The following is an 18,960-nucleotide window of genomic DNA, read 5'->3' as shown; positions in this document are numbered from 1 at the left end:
CCAGTAACACCAGATACAAAAGGCCTTGGCCTGACCTCAGCCCATGATGGTCCCCTAGAAGAATAAGAGGCAAACTGGTTGTTGTAAGCCAGGGAGATTTGCCATTTGTCACTGCAGTATCACCTCATTACCCTGACCTATATGATTAACCACAGACATGTACGCCCCTTCACTGGACACCCCGCAACTGGCTACCAGAAACCCTAGAGATAAACATTTGGCTCACGGTGTAACAGAGGCATCAGCTTTTATGTGTTGTGTACACTTTGTAACCTAATTTCTGGCTCCCTTTTTTTCTCTCTCTCCTACTCATACCATCATGTGGGGTTTTGTCTATCCTTACAAATTGCCTTAAATTCTTCCTTCTTAGTTTAACTGGCCTGAGGCGGTGGCCTCTCCATCCTGATATAGGAAATAAGAGTGTAGAGTATAAACAAATAATTTCCTAGATCTCAAAAGAAAAATCTTGCTTCTGCCATTTGATGACTTATACACAGCTTAGTCCCAGAGCACAAATGAAAAGAAAAACAAGGGAGTCAGCATCTTGCAGCAGCATCTCCTACTGTCCTTACCCCACACAGTGCACATGCAGCTTTCTGGGTAGTGGCCTCATCACTCACCCACAGCCACTGTCTGCAGCACGTGGCCTGGATCCAGTGGTCAGCACGGCAGGCCACTCAGTGCTACGGGTCTGCTATCCCTTGGACACTTCTCCTTTTTGGGGAGGAGGTGGCAGGGCACAGCAACTAAAGCCACTGCTGCTTCCACAGATTCTACTCCTGCACCGTGGGCTCCTGTCATGTGCAAATGCTGGGACAGATGCCTTCCCTGTGCCGTCTTGATTCTCACAGCCCTGCTGCACTGGCAGAGAGCCAGGGCTTGGAGGGATGACACTGACTCGTAGTGCAGAACCTGACAGAATTGAGAGAATTCTGAATTTAGAACCTGACAGCTGACAGGGGCTGGGACATTAAGAGGGAAGCCGAACTAAATAGGAGCTGACAAGGTATGGAATCTGTGTTTTCTCTTCTGATAAACAGCAAAACGAATCTTTGCGTCGGAGGTGACACAAAGAATTCAATATGACTCAGAGTCGCACACTCTTCAGAAGGCAAAGACCAAGTCTGTTTCACCTTTGGATGGATCAGAAAATACACTAGCTGGCCACGGGCACCAAGGGAAAAGTGTTACTACTTCAGGCGTGATGGAATCACGGTCAGAGCCGGGGTCGCCCAGGAAGCCCCAGCAAACCCAACTCACTTTCTGCCCAACCTTGGCCTGAATCAGAAGGTGGAACCTGCTGCACAAAGCTGTGAAGAGGCCAGTCAGGGACGAAGCCCCCGGTGCCACGTGCCAGCCCAGCAGCCCCAGGGACGGAGCCCCCGGCGCCACGTGCCAGCCCAGCAGCCCCAGGGACGGAGCCCCCGGCACCATGGGCCGGCTCAGCAGCTCCAGGGGGTTGGGAGGCTCTGGGGACCCTCTGTTCTCCCCAGGTTTGCAGGTTCAGTTCTCACCCCGGCCACTGCTGTGGCCTGACCCCTCGGGCCAAGCACTCACTGGCACCTGGCAGGGCTCTGCACGTGGAGGTGGCCATGCCAGCATCTCAGAGACACTATTTTACCATTTTCTTTTTGTGAGAATCTGTGATAAGATGGCCATTTAATTTTTAAATTACACACAGTGTATGGAAAAAAAAACAGTGACTTGTGTAGCAAATTGTGTTTAGATACACGGAAAAGCTAGAAAATGTTGAAGTAGCAGAAGAGCAGATGGTTTAACTCCATCAACTGCCTCAATGAAGCCACATGCTGCGTTGCGTGCCAATGCTTTTCCCTGCAAACGTGGGATGGGCAGAGCCTCTCCATCTACTCCCTGCTTGCTCCGCAGCTGTGGCCATCCTCTGTTCTGCCACCTCCTCTCTCTGCCTCCAACTCCTCTGTGTCCGGGGCATAGCATTCGTACTCCGGGGCACCAACCGGGTCCAGGTCATCTTCAACCTCCTCGCCTGACAGGTAACTCTTGAGGGAGCTGTCCTGCTCCAGGCGGGGCTTGGCCCTCTTCCTTCCCTTTTTCATCTGCGTTGTCAGCTCAGCCACCTGCCCCTGCCACACCAGGCCCCCGAGCCCTTTATCTTTCCTCCTTTTGTACTCCATAATCTGCTTGTTGAGCGCCTCATGATCGATCCCACACAGACTGGAGCTTGTGGCCGGCTCTGTGGTGCCGCGGGGTTGTGGGGCATCAGGGTCCCTGGGAAGGAAGAAGAGGCTTCACACCAAGCACAAACCAAGCCCCTAGTCCACAGTGTCGTCGCCACAACACAACAGCACATCACACTTCCTACATCTACTCGCCTGAGAACCCTCCCAAACGTCTATCTGAGGGTAACTGGAGACAGGAGTGAAGGAAGGTGGGCTTTGGTTTCCGCCTTCTCCAGTGTCAGAAGCATTTGGCCAGCACAGTCCAGGTGCACCGTCCTGTATGCAATAAATGCATTTGCGCCGGGCACGGTGGCTCACATCTGTAATCCCAGCACTGTGGGAGGCTGAGGTGGGCGGATCACGAGGTCAGGAGTGCAAGACCAGCCTGGCCAACATGGTGAAACCCCGTCTCTACTAAAAATACAAAAATTAGCTGGGCGTGGTGGCGCTCGCCTGTAATCCCAGCTACGCAGGAGGCTGAGGCAGAAGGATCGCCTGAACCCAAGAGGCAGACATTGCAGTGAGCCAAGATCACGCCGCTGCACTCTAACCTGGGCGACAGAGTGAGACTCTGCCTCAAAAAAAAAAAAAAAGCGTTTGCAACTTTTTTCTCTAAGCATGGCCAGTGCCTCGGGCCAGTTCAACTGGCAGAATCGCAGTTGAGGCCTATCAGACCTGCCACTCATTCGCCTTCATGAAGAGTCTATTCTTGGTGAACAGCATCTAGTCAAGGCCACGTCACAGCCCCTGTATCCTCCAAGGCTCCACTTTGGAAAGTTTCCACACCCTGGGCTCAGTTCCCTGCCCTGCCGCCCCCACACTGCCCCTTGCTGACACGGTCAGGCCAGGCCTGCTACAGCGTGGAGCTTTGCTTCCAGCTCAGGGATGCACCTGGCAGGCTGGTTAAACCCGACTCTGGCAGGTGCCAGGCGATGTCGACGCTGCTGTCTAAGGCCCTCAGGCAAGGCCTGCTCTAGCAGCTGTGGGCTTGGAATGGGGCCCCCCACAAACACCCCAAGACCCACAGGCTCTGTCAGGCACTACATGTTTGGAAAAGATGTGTATGTGTGTGTACATGCACAGGCCAAACTTCCACGCCCCCGACCTGCTCTCCCAAGCCCCACCTCCCTCTACTCCCCTCCTCACACCCATCTGTGATGTTTACTGCTTCCTGTCGGCCTCCCCTAATGAAACGCAGCTTCCAAAGACAGCTGCATCCTAAGTGCTAGACCAGGGCTTGGCACACAGTGGGCACTCAATAAACAATGTGTTGAATGAATGAAGAGGACAAGAGGCCCTCTCCTCACTGCAGGAGTTATGGCAGACACCTCTGGTGGCCCCTGAGGCCCTCACTGTGTAAATGTGGCCAGGCCACAGCACAGGCCTGTGAATGTGGATTGCCGGCCCTGGAGGCAAGTGCCACGGGGATCATGCAGGCTACTGGGGATGTGGCGCTGGGCAGCTGCTGTGGAAAATGGCGATTCCACACCCAGGAATGTACCCCAGGGAATCAAAACATATGTCCACATGCGTCACCTGAAATCATTTTGTACAAAGTTGTCTCTTTCATCCCGGGGTCCAAAGTCTGCGACTGCCAGTAACTGATCAAGCTACAGAGGAACACAGAGGGTAAACCCGTTAGCCACATCCCCACCACCATACTTACAGCCGGGCTCCACGTAACACCAGCATTGTTGACTGCAGAGCTTTTGATCAGACTTTGCACAATTCCTTCCACCGACTCTTCCCAAATACTAGGACCTGTTCAGTAGCCTGTGCTTTCAAATACCTGTTACTTTAACATAACACATTTTCTCTGATAACGACGTGAGGCTTTTTAAAAACTACATTTTAGACTTGTTAGTCAAATTTATGAAGAAACCAGTTAAGCGTTAGTTGAATTAACTAACTAACCATTAACTGGTTTCTAAGGTAGTTTTGCAAAATGCTTCAGTTTTGCCACAGAATTTGTGTGCCTGGGGGGACAAGAGCCTCCCAGCAAGACAAGGTAAAAGATGATGCGGAAAGTCACAATGCTGGGAGCCTAAACTACAAAAGAAAACTGCTCCTCAGCCAGGCTCATGGGATGCCACCCACACCACGGCAATGGCCCACAAGCCCTGCTGGACAATGCATTCCACCCAAACCCTGGCCTGCCTATCCCCTGCCTCTGGGGGTGTCCTCATCCTGCTCCAAGCATAGCATGCGCTCTCCCCTGTCCAGTGACTGTTCTGGAACCCACACCACCTGATGGGACCTCCCTCCCCAGAGACAGGAGCCTGGAGTGCTGAGCTCAGACAGAGAGACTGGCACGTCCTCCCCGGGGAACACCTTGCTCATGCCCTCACAGCACACTGCCATGACCTGAACTGTCCCTGATTCCTTACGGCAGGGACTATAACTTCACTCCTTCGTTTCTTTTTCTAGCAAGGGAAATCACGAATCTGTCAAGCTTATTACTTGTACAATGTTTTTAGTGTTACCTACACACTGATTAACGAAAACCAAAAATGTCAAACTGGATCTTTTTCTTCTGTGGATCCAAATGCTGTCTGGTCCTATACTGAACAACAGTTACCTATAATACTGCAAACGCTATTCGCTGATTTTTGACTGACTTTTTGAAGGTATATCTTAATAACTGCCAGGTAACCACCACCCAGAGAAGTATATATTTACATGTTTTTAATCTTTATAGCTAACCCATCTCTAAAGCAAGGAAAATGATAATAAAAGCACTTAAGGTTACAGGACAGACCTAAGTCTCATAAGCCCCAATAATGTGAAACAAAAGTGGACTGATCCATTTCGAGAGGTGGGAGGGGGAGACAGGCATGGGAGGGCAACTCTGGCCGTGTTGAGTTCATACCCTAGTTAGAGCTACAGTGATAAGCATAAAAAAAATTAAAACCAGAAACAGCAACTACTTCTGGGGACCTGGGCTGGGAACAGGGGCACAGGAGAAAGGGAGAGCCTTTTCATTTGCACCTTTCTTTCATTACTTTTCATCTGTTCCCTTCTCAGTGGTTTCTTCTCTTTTTTTTTTTTTTGACACGGAGTCTCTCACTCTGCTGCCCAGGCTGGAGTGCAGTGGCACAATCTCGGCTCACTGCAATCTCCACCTTCCCGGTTCAACTGATTCTTCTGCCTCAGCCTCCTGAGCAGCTGAGACTACGGGCCCACGCCACCACACCCAGCTAATTTTTTTGTATTTTTAGTAGAGACAGGGTTTCACCGTATTGGCCAGGCTAGTCTCTAACTCCTGACCTTGTGATCCACCTGCCTCGGCCTCCCAAAGTGCTGGGATTACAGCCTTGAGCCACTGCACCTGGCCTCTTCTCTTTTTTAACTGTACATTATCTTTTCAGGATTTAAAACTTAAATTTAAAACTTTATTCATATAAGCGTTTATGTTATAAAAAGTTAATTATTACCTGGGCCCGGTGGCTCACACCTATAAATCCCAGCACTTTGGGAGGCTGAGACAGAAGGATCCCTTGAGGCCAGGAGTTCAAGACTAGCCTGGACAATATAGCAAGACTCTGTCTCTAATTAAAAAAAAATTTTTTTTTAATTTAAAAAATTTTTTTGAAAACCTTACCTCAGCTAGAGCTGCATTTCCCTTGTCTTGAACAAACACTATCGGTGGCACATTCCTCAGGGTCTGCTGGGACATCAAAAGGTGCCTAGGAGACAGAATGCACAGACCCTCACAGCTGTGCCGTGACACTCAGTGGAGAGGTGTGACAGTGCTGAACATAAGATTCAAGATGTCACTAAGAGGCAGGAGTGAGAGGCCGGGCGCGGTGGCTCATGCCTGTAATCCCAGCACTTTGGGAGGACGAGGCGGGCGGATCACGAGGTCAGGAGATCGAGACCATCCTGGCTAACATGGTGAAACCCCGTCTCTACTAAAAATACAAAAAATTAGCCAGGCGTGGCGGCAGGCACCTGTAGTCCCAGCTACTCGGGAGGCTGAGGCAGAAGAATGGCCTGAACCCGGGAGGCGGAACTTGCAGTGAGCCGAGATAGTGCCACTACACTCCGGCCTGGGTGAAAGAACAAGACTCGGTCTCAAAAAAAAGAAAAAAAAAAAAGAGGCAGGAGTGAGATTTATTGTATTACTCAAAAATGAAAACCTCAGCCCAGAAGAGTCATCTTTAGTCAACTACCACATCAAAAAAGGGATGCAAAATGCATCATAACTGCAATTGCCTTGACTTTTCTCAACGCAACTTGTGCGATCTGTACAAATAACCTGATCTGAACTCATCGCCGTGGCCTTGGGCTCCAGGGTCTGTGCACTAACAGCCTGTCCTCCTGCGCCCAGTGGACATGCCCTGGCACGACACAACCCTCAGGTTCCCAGATATTAGACACAGAAGTGATATTTGTATCATGCACATCACATAATACAGACCTAGGGCCAATGTAGGCACGGCACATATAACCAGTGAAAGCCGTGACCACAGATCTTTGGTACACAGCTATGGAAAACGGTGACCCTAAATCTTGGGTGACCGCAGGAGTTGGGAAGAGGGACATTCAGCTCAACTGAATTTTCTGATACCTAAAAATCAGAAAACAATGCTGTTTCAACACTTGTCAATAATCTCTCATTTTCTTGCTTTTGTTAAACAGTAAGAAATAAGCATTCTCTGATATGCAGTTTCACAGACCCCTGGGCATCATCGTGTGTGGTAATGATGCAGGGAAGCCAGGCAGGGTGCCTGGAACGAAGCCCACACACGGCCACCTTTTCTACGTCTGTCCCCACCCTAAACATGGGGCATGATGAGAAGGGAGGCAGAAAGGAGGAATTCCAGTTCTGAGAGAGCTGGACAGTGAGCTGGATTTGGATTTCTGCATTTTTTAAAACTGAGGAGGAAACTGAATAATTTCTTTATTATCATCCAGCTCAGCAATTCCCAAAACTGTTGGTCCCAGGATCCTTTACATTCTTAAAAATTACTGAAGATCCCAAAGAGCATTTGTTTATGTGGGTTCTATCTATCAATATTTACTATACTACAAACTAAAACTGAGAACTCTAAAAGCTACGTCTTTTTAAAGTCGCTTAAAAACCCACTAAATGCTTACATAGACAATTTTAACAAAAAATATATATATATACACTCCCCCCCACAAAATCAATGAGAAGCATGGAATTGTTTACGTATTTGCAAATTCTCCAAGGCCAGCTTCATGGAAGACAGCTGGGATCTCACTGCTGCTTCTGCACTCTGTCCTTCCTCTCACTGAAATACAAGAAGAGCCAGCGCAGTAGCTCATGCCTGTAATCTCAACACTTTGGGAGGCTCAGGCCAGAGGATCGCTTAAGCCCAGGAGTTGGAGACCAGCCTAGACAACATAGAGAGATCCTATCTCTACAAAAAATACAAAATTAGCCAAGTGTGGTGGCATGCACCTGTGCTTGCAGCTGTATGGGAAGCTGAGGCAGGAAGATCACTTGAGCCTGGGAGGTTGAGGCTGCAGGAGCCAAGATTGTGTCTCTGCACTCCAGCCTGGGAGACAGAATGAGATCCTGTCTCAAAAAAAGCAAAAAAAAAAAAAAAAAAAAAAAAAAATTCAGGCCTCCCAGTTATGTGTTGGGAAAGACAGAATTTAACAGCCATGAGAAAAGTATGGATCTTCTTTGTCACAAAAATTCAACAAATGTACTTTATTAAAGGTCAGTTGTCCCGGCCTGGCCAATATAGTGAAACCTCATCTCTACTAAAAATACAAAAATTAGCTGGGCATGGTGGCGGGCGTCTGTAACCCCAGCTACTCAGGAGGCTGAGGCATGAGAATCACTTGAACCCGGGAGGCAGAGGTTGCAGTGAGCCAGTATCACTCCACTGCCCTCCAGCCTGGGCGATGCAGCAAGACTCCATTTCAAATAAATAAACATATAAATAGTTGCAATGAGGAATCTGAAACCACACCCAACCAACCTGTCACACTCTGCTACATTAAAACTCACCATCTGGCTCACACTTTGAATTGATCTCTCAGCATATGGTTTTGTAACCTCATGCACTGGTCATTTGGAAAACAACAGCTCACCTAGTTATGCAGATTTTAAAAGCGTTGACACAGTTTATCATACAACAGCACGTTTGTTAAGGTCGCCGCCAATCTCATCAGAAGAGTCTCAAGTACCTAGAAGTTGTCAAGCTCACAGTGGTGAATACAAGTTTCCTAAAATTCTGATTTTCACTTGAAAGCTTAAATTTTATCACTGGCAACAGATATGGTCTGTTGTTTGCTCCGGAGTGGTAGGTTCACTCGCTCATTTTTGAAAGAATGTCTGCCAAACACCCAAACCTGAACAGTCTGCTCACTGATGCTTTTCTGTTCAGCATTCTCCAGACAGCAGGTGATTTACATGTACTTCCCATTACAAAAAATATGAAAAAGACATGCTCAAGGGTCAAGATTTAATACAATTTATAATTTTTGATAAACTGTCTCGGATTTTTTAATTTTTCTTTGAGAAACAGGGTCTTGCTCCGTTGCCCAGACTGGAATGCAGGTACATTAACACGGCTCACTGCCACCTCAAATTCCTGGGCTGACAGGAATCCAGGGGATACCTCCCACCTCAGCCTCCTGAGTAGGTGGGACTATATGTGTGTGCTGCCACTGTGCCTGGTTAATTTTTTAATTTTTTGTAGAGACAGGGTCTCGCCATCTTGCCCAGACTGGTCCTGAACTCCTGGCCTCAAGTGATCCTCCCGCCTCGGCATCCCGAGTTGCGGGGATTACAGGTGAGAGGCACCATGTCCAGCCTCATCTGGGATATTCTTAAGTAAAAGTAACATTGTCTTTTACTCTAGGCATGTGGCATGGCGCCCCTAAAGCACTGACTGGCAGCATGGCACCAGCAGTCTTCCCTCATGGTTTCTGTACCCTCAGTGCAAATGTCAACACAGCAGGAGAGGTGAAATAACGTCTTACCCTAATGAACTCCCTGACAGGATCTCCAGATCCCTAGTGATCCTGGCACACTTTGAGAAATGCTAACCTACATTATAGCTTATACAAAAATGCAAATTATACTATGAACTTCAAGAAAATGCCTCCAAAATTTTCTTTAAAAGCAAAAATACTCAATGAAAAGTTCAAGTCCACCTACAAGTGAAACAGCTGAGAAATTTAGGGTATGAGCAAAAAGCAAGTACATTCAGAAAGCAAAGGTCATCACCTCATGTGCGCGGCACTTCTCTGCAGGACAGCCTCCATGTGTGCGTTCTGCTCAGCAGACAGCGTTGTCTTCCAGTACGCTCGGCAGGCTGAGAAGTCTGGAGTCAGGGAAACCTGAGACCCCACCCCCCTACAGGTCACTTTTTAGCTTACATGGGTTTTCAAGACAAACAACATCCAGGAGATGAAAACGACAGCTGCAGACGCCCCTCCCACCCAAGCCAGGGCTCTGGAATGCTGCTGGAGGCCACCTCCTGCTGCCGCACCATGTCCCCAGGTGAAGTAGGGCCCCAGAAACCAAAACCTCCCTCCTCTCTTCACCAGGACCCGCAAACCAAACCACCTGGTTTGCAGAACCAAACCGGAACCCTGACCCCACGCTTGCCTCACAGCCACTTGCCCTGAGACGCTAATCAAAAATGCTCGATGCTGCCTTTTCTCCTTACAACTCACTGAGTGGGTCAGAGGAAGTCATCTCCTGTACCTCTGTACTGAGGTACATGCAGATGCATCCTCTTCCCACGGCAGGCTTAGACCTTCTACTATCTGACAATGTGCCAGGTGCTGTTTGGTCACAGGACTCCTGCCTTGCAGTGAGACATCTGCCTCTGCACAGCACAGACACTCACCATCTGTCTCCAGGGCACCAATGACCAGACTGAGCATCATTTCTATTTCTGCAACCCAGAACTAAGACTTCATAAGTGCGAAAGTGGCTTTTCTTTTTTTTTTTGAGACGGAGTCTCGCTCTGTCGCCCAGGGTGGAGTGCAGAGGCGCGGCCTCAGCTCACTGCAACCTCCGCCTCCTGGGTTCAAGCGATTCTCCTGCCTCAGCCGCCCGAGTAGGTGGGACTACAGGCGCCCGCCACCATGCCCGGCTAAGTTTTTGTATTTTTAGTGGAGATGGGGTTTCACTGTGTTAGCCAGGATCGTCTCAATCTCCTGACCTCGTGATCCGCCCGCCTCAGCCTCCCAAAGTGCTGGGATTACAGGCGTGAGCCACCGCACCCAGTCTAAAGCGTCTTTTTTTAATTGTCAGGCAAGACTGGGCCAGGTAAAGTAAGTGCCAGGCCTGCTGTCTCAACCCATTTCTTCTCTTTGGCCACACAGCCTACCTTGGAGAGCTCCACGTTAAGGTTATACAGCTCCTGACTCACTTCAGGGGTACACAGCAGGTCTGTCAGTGCCTTATAGAGGAGGCCGTTCAGGGCCCTCAGGCGCGCATGGTCTTCCTTCCTGGTTTTCTTTGAGGTGCTCCTCATGAGGAATTCCAACTTGGATGGTTTGTAAGTCTCCATCAAGAAGAAGAGCACACCCCAAGGGCAGCATTACAACTCCAAACTCACCAAGTCACACAGCAGGGGCTGGGGGAGGGCTGGATGGGCAACCAGATCAACAGCAGCTATCACTCTCAGCTGCCTCAGCTTTCATTAAGATAAAGTTTTATAAACCGGGATCCTTTTAAATTTTACCTGGTAACCTTCCAAGATTAAAAGTACTGCCAGTAAATATTTTCTCAAAAAAAGTTTTTGTTGAGATATAATTCACATACTATAAAGTTCACCGTGCTAAAGGGAATAATTCAGTAATTTTTTGGAAACGTGATGTATTTATTTTTCAGAATGGGAGCCATATATTGTATAAACTTTTACAGTACACACACACTAAAAACTGAATGGATATTACCATATTATAATTTGATAAAAGATATGACTTTCCAGAAAACATTAATGTCAGTACATTTTTTTTTGAAAAGATCAAAACTCCATGTTGCCAACGGCATCCAGTCGCATCCACATAGACACTATCCCCTCCAATACAGAAATGGAAAGACCTCCAGGTAAGAGTTTTGCCAACTTTTAAACCCTCACTCCCATCAGGATTATAAAGTGGCTCATGGCTTATACTCACCGAGTGAGAACCCAAGGAAGGACTTTCATACCAAACCTTTTTTCTTTGGGGAGAAAATAAGCATTATGTTAGTGATGGCAAAGTCAAAAAGTTACATAAGCTAATTTAAGAGGTTATGATACCATAACTGTTTATAAGGGGCTAAACTTAGATGTTACATTACTGGACATCTTTAAAAATTTCAGAATTTAATTGATAACAACATGGGTTGTGGGGAAGAGGCTGAAGATGGTTTTAATTCAACCTCATAATTTTTACCTAAATTCTACTTCTAGTCCCAAGGTTAGAGAGAGGATCTTAAAAAGACACCTACCAAACTGCACAGAAACACTATACGCTAATTGATAAAGATGTTTCCCATGGAAGTTCAAGTAAAGGATTCAGATACTGTTATAGGCATAGACTGAGACTGAACAATTAAGCAAATGGATGGTGGGAGCCACGCTCACCATTGGAGTGCGACTTACAGATAAGCAAGGAGAGGAGGCTAGAATGATCCACACAGTACGTCTGGAGTTGGAGACAGATGGCTATACACGGAAATGTTTATAGGTGCATATTTACACAAGGGTTAGTAGAAACACATATATCCTTTCGTCAGATGAGATGGCCCAAAAGACAGACACCCCAGAAGCAATGAACACACCCAGCACCCATGGTTTCTAATCTCTCTCTCCAATAAAAGGAACGAGGGCTTCTTGGAGAAATGGCTGATTTTAGGGCTGCGGTACGAAACACACAAGATGAGCCTGGAGTATCTTGTAGTGCCAGAAAGTAGGAAAGTGTTTAACACACACAGAACCCAGCAAAACCCCACAATGACAGGGTATGCAAACAGGACATAGGAGCTTAGTGAGCTCCTAAGGGCCTGAGCTGGAAACATTCGAACAAAACTAAGTAACACGGGATTATAACCCATGAGTTCTTGGTGATATGAATGAATTAATACATGGGGTGAAGAGACACATCCCTTGTGCAGAATGCAAATCACTTATGAGCAAAATTCCCCACTCATTAGGCATGGGCTGCACACAGCGACTCTCTCCCAGAGTACAGTAAGGAAAGGGGGCAAAAAGAGTAACTTTACGGTAGAGAAACGTGGCAAGCACCTCACGCAGGGGATCACGGCCAGCGTGGACCCTGGATACGGTGCGATGAGAATGGCCTTTACCTCTGTAGTCTTCCTCCCCAAAAGCCATAATCCACGTCTAAGCATTAAAAAAACAGGCACATTCCAACAGAGAGGCATCCTGCAAAGCACCTGACCAGTACCCCTCAAAACTGGCACAGCCATCAAAACCGGGGACAGTCTGGGACTCTACCCCAGCCTAAGGAAACAAGACAATTCAATGTAACGTGGACCTTGGGTGGGCACCTGGGACAGGAAGGGACAGCAGGCAGAACCAAGGAAAAGTGAATAAAGTATGAGCTTCAGTTAGCAACACTCTATCAATATCGGCTCATTAACTGGAACACGTTGGAAGCTAAAGTCCGACGCTAACACAGGGGGAGCTGGGTGCCAGGACACAGGAACGCGGTACTATTTTTGCAATTTTTCTGCAGGGTCTAAAACTGTCTTTAAAAGTAGTGTATTAAAGTAGAAAACATACAACCACCTACCATACTTAGAAGAACTAAAAGCAGTGTGAAAAGTCAATGTATTTTATTGTACTTATCTTTCATAATTTAAAAACACTAATTATCATGACAAGCTTTAGTCTTCAAATTCACACAGAAAGTCAACATTAGCAAGGAAATTCTTATATTTTTTCATTTTTCCTCATTTTCTGAAACTAATCTTCTGAAAAATACGTCTGGTGACAAGAATCAAAATAAACACACATTGTCACTTTGTTTTCTTAACCCGACACACGTCCACGAACACAAAAGCTGCAAATGTTGACAGTGAGAGCTAGAACTGCTGCAGACCCCAGGAGGCAGGAACTGGCGAGCTAGGCCGCATGGGCGCAAGAACGCGGATGAGCGGACACCGCAACCCGGGGACACCGCCCCCTAGGGAATACCGCGCCCAGGGACACCGCCCCCGCCGCATTACTTGGTTTTCGAGGCAAATTTCTTGAGCCAGTTCTTGCAGGAGACAGCAGAGCAGTGAAGTCCCCGCTCGCAGCCTGGAAATAGCGCAGCATCGTGGCTACGGAACAGGGCCCAGAGACCCGCGCGGGAGCGCCACAGCCCGCCCGCCGCAGGCCACATGGCGCGGCCCCGGGACCCGGAGCGAGCAGGGAGACAACGGGCGCAGGCGCGGAGCGACAACTGACGCGAGGGTGGCGGCGTGTGGGCGGGGCGACGGCGCAGAGCGCGAGGAAGACTCACGCCTGGCAGGCGGCGTGTGGGCGGGGCGATGATGCAGGGCGGGGCGAGGACAGACGCGAAGCTGTCGGCGTGTGGGCGGGGCCACGGCGCGGGGCGGGACGAAGACGGGGTGCAAGGCGGGCGGGGCAACGACGGCGGAGGGGCGAAGGCCCGAGGCGGGCGGTAGGTGGGCGGGGCGAAGACGACGCGAGGCGGACGGCGTGTGGACGGGGCGACGGCGCGGGGCGGGGCAAAGACTGGACGCAAGAAGGGGCGGGGCGACAACGGCGGAGGGGCGAAGGCGCGAGGCGAACGGCGAGTGGGCGGGGTGAAGACTGACGCGAAGCGGGCGGTGGTTGGGCGGGGCGAAGACTGACGCGAGGCGGGCGGTGAATGGGCGGGGCGAAGACTGACGCGAGGTGGGCGGTGGGTGGGCAGGGCGAAGACTGAAGCGAGAAGGGCAGCGCGAGGTGGGCGACTACCAGAGCGAAGCGAGCGGCGTGTAGGCGGGCTGAAGACAACGCCAGGTGGGCAGTGTGCGGGCGGGGGGGGCGGCAACGGGGGCGGGGCGAAGGACGACACGAGGCGGGGCCGGCCGGAGCGGGGCGTGGGGAGGCCGCGTGGGCTGCGCGGAGGGTGTGCCGCTCGGGGAAGCGTGGGAACCGCCTGGTTGCCTGGCGCTGCGCAGCTAGGGAACACGTTTTGTTTAAATACTGGGAACTGACGTAGGCGGGTGCGCTGCACAAAGCAACGAAGGCATCGAAGCCTGGAGACCTGGGCAGGGCCGCTGTCGGCGGGAGGCTGCGAGGGGTCCGTCTGTTTCCGCCACTGGGCCCTCCAGGGCTTTGCTGCTGCGCCGCCTTCTCCCCGGGCACCTAGAGAAAGACCCCAGATTGGGCGTCCTCCCCAGAAGTGGTCTCGCCCCGCCCGCCTCCCCAGAGTCAGCGTGGCCCAGCGGGGAAGCTGCTCCCCCCCGGGCGTGGAAAGAGAAGTGAGCGCGACCGCAGTGTTGGGGATGCGTGGGCTGTGACTCCCCCGAGTCGGCTGCTGTGGTGTGAGACACGTCTGTGTGTGTGTATGTGTGGGCGCGTGTGGATGTGTACGTGTGTATGTGTGCATATGTACGTGTGTGTGCATGTGTGTGGACATGTATATGTGTGCATGTGCGTGCGTGTATATATGTGTGTGTGTGTGCGTATGTATGTGTGTATATATTGTCAATCGAAGAAAACGACAAGTCTCTAATCATTTTAGGAGATTTATTTGCCAAAGTTAAGGACGCACCCAGGAGACAGGTCTATGCCTTTCTCCAAAAATGATTTTGAGGGCTCCAGATTTAAAGGGGAAAGGGCGGAGTATTGAGAAGCAGAGTTTTCACAAACAAACGGGCAGAGGAAAAACGTGGGGAATCTGCATTTTACATAAGATAACGCAGACCAATTGTGGTAGGGGAACAATCAGATGGGCTAGGGTGACTGCACCTGTAAAGATAAGCTATCAATTTGCATTGCCATGGTTAAGTTTTATTTTTTTGAAATGGAATCTCGCTCTGCCGCCCAGGCTGGAGGGCACTGGCGTGATCCCGGCTCACTGCAACCTCCACCTTCCAGGTTCAAACAATTCTCCCGCCTCAGCCTCTCGTGTAGCTGGGATTACAGCTGTGTGCCACCACACCCAGCTACTTTTTGTATTTTTAGTAGAGACGGTGTTTCCCCATGTTGGCCAAGCTGGTCTCAAACTCCTGACCTCAAGTGATCCGCCCAACTCGGCCTTCCAAAGTGCTAGGATTACAGGCGTGAGCCACCGCGCCTGGCCACCATGGTGAAATTTGAACAGCTCACCAGGAATCTCCTTGTGGGCAAAATATGGGGGAGGCGTGTAGCCTTTCATCTTGTAGCCATCTTATTTAGGAACCAAAAGGGGGAGACAGGTTTGCGTGACCCAGTTCCCAGCTTGACTCTTCCCTTTGGCTAAATGAATTTGGCGTCCCAAAATTTAATTTCCATTCACATTTCCCCCCTTTTTTTTCTTTAAAATATTTTGGAGAAAAGCATTTTAAAAAGGAATGTGGGTTCCTGGCCTCAGGTTGCTGCTTCCTCCTTTCTTCCCACCTGCTGGTTTGTTGTTGCTGGGATGGTTTATTCCTAGAAGTTCAAGTCCTCCGTCACGAGGAATGCTCATTCCTAGGAGATCATGTCCCACGAAGATAAAAAATAGGGAGGAAAGGAAAAAAGAAAGAGGAAAAAAAGAAAAATGTATAGGGACCTAGGCCAGACTTATAGCAACAAAAGGAGGGCAAAACTGGAAGCTAGGTCAGGCTACATTACTGCCTCCTCAATTAGAGCAATTCTCTGAGCAGTCATTACCCTAGCCCTTTCAGTTACACATGGACTTATTTGCAAACATATACCACAACAACATTATAAGCAAAAACAGGACAGATCAGAAATTATTCTTATTATAAGCACTAGCTTGTGCCACCAAGTTCCCCAGAATCCCAACCAGCTGCTCAACCAATCAGTGAGGGTTTTGGGTCTGACAGGTTGATTATCTGGGTTTTCATATCAGTCATAAGCCGGGTTATGTTCTTCATTTTCTGGAATATACACACAACATTCAGTTGTTCTGGTGCAGGTGCCGCCTTGTGCTGCCGTTAGTGTATCTAAAGCCATATGATTTTGCAGCACTGCTTTCCTCATAAGCATGACCCCATCGTTTGGCAAAGAGGTAACTCATGTAGCCATCATTCAGGGCCTTTTGGGTGTAATTTGTTAAGGCTTCTATATCCCATATAGCATCTTCAATAGCTATCTGTGGTACAAAGATTGAAGTTAAATGATCATACCATTGGAATACTGAACGTGTCCAACGAGATTGTAAATGAAAAAGGTTTGCTGTTTGGGGCAGGGTCTGAATTACTCGTCCTTGTGCCCAAGCATAACCTGGGGAGCATCATCCCAACCACCCTGGAGGTGACCACAGCCATAATTTAGTGCCACATAGCCAATATGTCCCATTTGGAGCTAGCCAATAAATACTTGGTCACTGCACCCAGTCGGTGGCATGCCAGTCAGTGTCTCATAATACGATAATGTGGTCACAACATTCTCCAGGTGTCCACCCCATATATCTTCCTACTGTTTGGCCACAGGTCCTGGGTGTGATTTCTTTGCTCCCAGCACAAAGGAACATTTTGACTGAGTTGGCCAAACGAAGGGGTGAACCAGATAAATCCATCCCAAGTTTGCATTATTCCATTGTGAAAACGGGCCATTGTTTGGGGCATGGTCACCACTTTGTTTTAGTTGGGGGAAATGCTGAAGTGAGAGCTAATGAGCTGGTCCTTTCCACTGAAAAACTTTTCCCATGTCCTTTGTTCTTAAGAGTGTTTTTATTTGTTCATTGATTTTGACATGGAATCTCACTCCATCGCCCAGGCTGGAGTGCAGTGGCGTGTTCTCAGCTCACTGCAACCTCCAACTCCCGGGTTCAAGCAATTCTCCTGCCTCAGCCTGCCAAGTAGCTGGGATTACAGGCATGCACCACCACACCTGGCTAATTTTTGCATTTTTAGTAGAGACAGGGTTTCACCATGTTGACCAGGCCTGGTCTGAAACTCCTGATCTCAAATGATCCACCCGCCTCGGCCTCCTAAAGTGCTAGGATTACAGGCGTGAGCCACTGCGCCTGGCCAAGAGTGTTTTTAATGGGCCAACTATATATATTGTCTTTTGTTATGCCAGCACGAAGGATACCAAACTGTTTCTGTGATGTAATAAATTTTTGGTATTCTATCCAGTCCTGACCTTGGAAGGAGGATACCCACCACTGGAGGCTGGTGCCACTGGAAAGAGGCGTAAGTCCGCATATCAAGCAGGTGTTCTTATTGTAATTTGTCTGCATAATCCTGAGCCCATTGTAGAAACAGGTTTGTTTCATGGGCATCAGTGGGTGGCAGTGGCAAGAAGGTGAAGGGATACATGATTAATAATAGCAAGGTTGTGAAATTCATCTTAGTTACTAAAGGGTGTTAAATCAGACAAGGCAAGTGCCCTGTTCTTTATTAGACAGCAGATGACAGTATATCTAGGACAATAATTGTAATGGTTATTGTACAGTAAACATAGGCATTTCTTTGTGTACAGGCCTGGTCCTGTGTCTTGGGTTTAAGCAGTCCACAACAGCTGTTGTCTGCTTCTAATCCTGGGTTGAAGGTCAATGTTTAGTGAACTGGAGGCAAAGGTCTTTGGTGGGAGTTACAGTCCACTCAGGAGGTTGTGCCTTAAGATGAGAGAGATGAATCCATGAGTCTACACCTTCTAATTTTATGGGACATAGATTAGTCAATAGTACCTGGTGTGGGCCCTTCCATTGGGGTTGAAGGGAATTCTTTATTAGATGTCTTTTCCAATAGACAAAATCTCTGGGTTGCAGATTGTGACCAGGCACCTTATCTTCATGGAGCACACTATGAAAGGAATTCTTTATCAAATCTTGGCTTTTTTTTAAGGCGATAAGTCCCTCACAATGTTGCAATATATCTCCCTTGAGAAAAGTTGGGTTGATTATGTTTGTTCCCATACACATGGGCCTCCGTTATTATTTCTTGAGGACACAGTTGTTTTCCAAAAGGGGTGGATTGGAGTTTAAGCAGCACTAGGGGTAGTGCTTTGGGCTAGGGGAGGTGAAATGTCTGGAGGTGAATTTAGCCAGTTGTGCCTCTCCACTAGGCCTGAGGATTGGGGATGGTAGGCACAATGGAAATGTGAAAATAGCCAAGTTTTACAAATATTTTGAATAACCTGGCCAGTAAAGTGAGTTCCCCTGTCGCTGTGACGTTCACCTGGGACTCGCCACAGTGGGATAATTTTTTCTAGTAGGATTTTTCCAACTGCCATGGCTGTGGCTTGCCTGCAGGGAAAGCTTTAACCCAATGAGAAAACATGCAGAGCATTAGTAAAACATACTTGTAATCTTGAGATGATAGCAGCTGAATGAAATCAAGCTGCCATACCTCAAAAGGTCCAGCTGGAAGGGGAAAGTGACCCTGGGCGACTTTCCTTTATATTAGGGACAAATAACACATCAAGAGTAAATATTTTGTGCCACTGTGAAGGATGGTTTCCAGTAATATTGTTTATGCTGGGATATCATTTTATCTGGGTTACAATGGGTTAGATTATGGACATATTCCATAAGGGGCACCTGGCATCCCACTGGAATAATGGTTATTAGGTCCACACTGTATTTCAGTTTCGGGAGAAAAGTGTCTCCCTGACTGTTTCCAGGTAGATTTCTCTTTTGCAGGAGCTCTGCTCTGGGTTTCTTT

At 48.6% G+C, this 18,960-nt stretch overlaps 2 protein-coding genes across 4 annotated transcripts in view; one reads left to right on the top strand and one right to left on the bottom strand.

Moving 5' to 3' along the window:
- Positions 1-1,623: 1,623 nt before the first annotated feature.
- RBFA (ribosome binding factor A) lies at positions 1,624-13,738 on the bottom strand. 2 transcript variants are annotated; one of them, XM_034943428.3, is made up of 7 exons: positions 13,375-13,738; positions 11,319-11,361; positions 10,523-10,699; positions 9,409-9,521; positions 5,800-5,884; positions 3,735-3,808; positions 1,624-2,247 (listed from the first exon to the last, which is right to left on the bottom strand). In XM_034943428.3, the coding sequence occupies exons 1-7, from the start codon at positions 13,530-13,532 to the stop codon at positions 1,866-1,868; spliced, it is 1,032 nt and encodes a 343-aa protein (XP_034799319.1). In that variant the 5' UTR covers positions 13,533-13,738; the 3' UTR covers positions 1,624-1,865. The 2 variants fall into 2 exon arrangements, with proteins under 2 accessions (XP_034799319.1, XP_008966949.1); XM_008968701.5 differs by lacking the exon at positions 5,800-5,884 and having other exon boundaries at positions 2,084-2,247; positions 13,375-13,682.
- Positions 13,739-14,033: 295 nt separating this feature from the next.
- Positions 14,034-18,960, top strand: part of TXNL4A (thioredoxin like 4A) — a 63,925-nt gene continuing 58,998 nt past the window's right edge. The window contains exons 1-2 of one of the 2 annotated variants that reach the window (XM_055102528.2): positions 14,099-14,158; positions 17,431-17,487. The gene's annotated coding sequence lies outside the window, so the exon portion shown is untranslated. Of the gene's footprint in view, positions 14,159-17,430; positions 17,488-18,960 lie in introns of both variants that reach the window. The other variant, XM_034943427.2, reaches the window with a different exon arrangement.

The sequence above is a fragment of the Pan paniscus genome, chromosome 17 (assembly GCF_029289425.2).
Source record: "Pan paniscus chromosome 17, NHGRI_mPanPan1-v2.0_pri, whole genome shotgun sequence".
Taxonomy (NCBI): domain Eukaryota; kingdom Metazoa; phylum Chordata; class Mammalia; order Primates; family Hominidae; genus Pan; species Pan paniscus.
The sequence above is the reverse complement of the archived record's forward strand: the minus strand, read 5'-3'. Positions and strand labels throughout refer to the sequence as shown.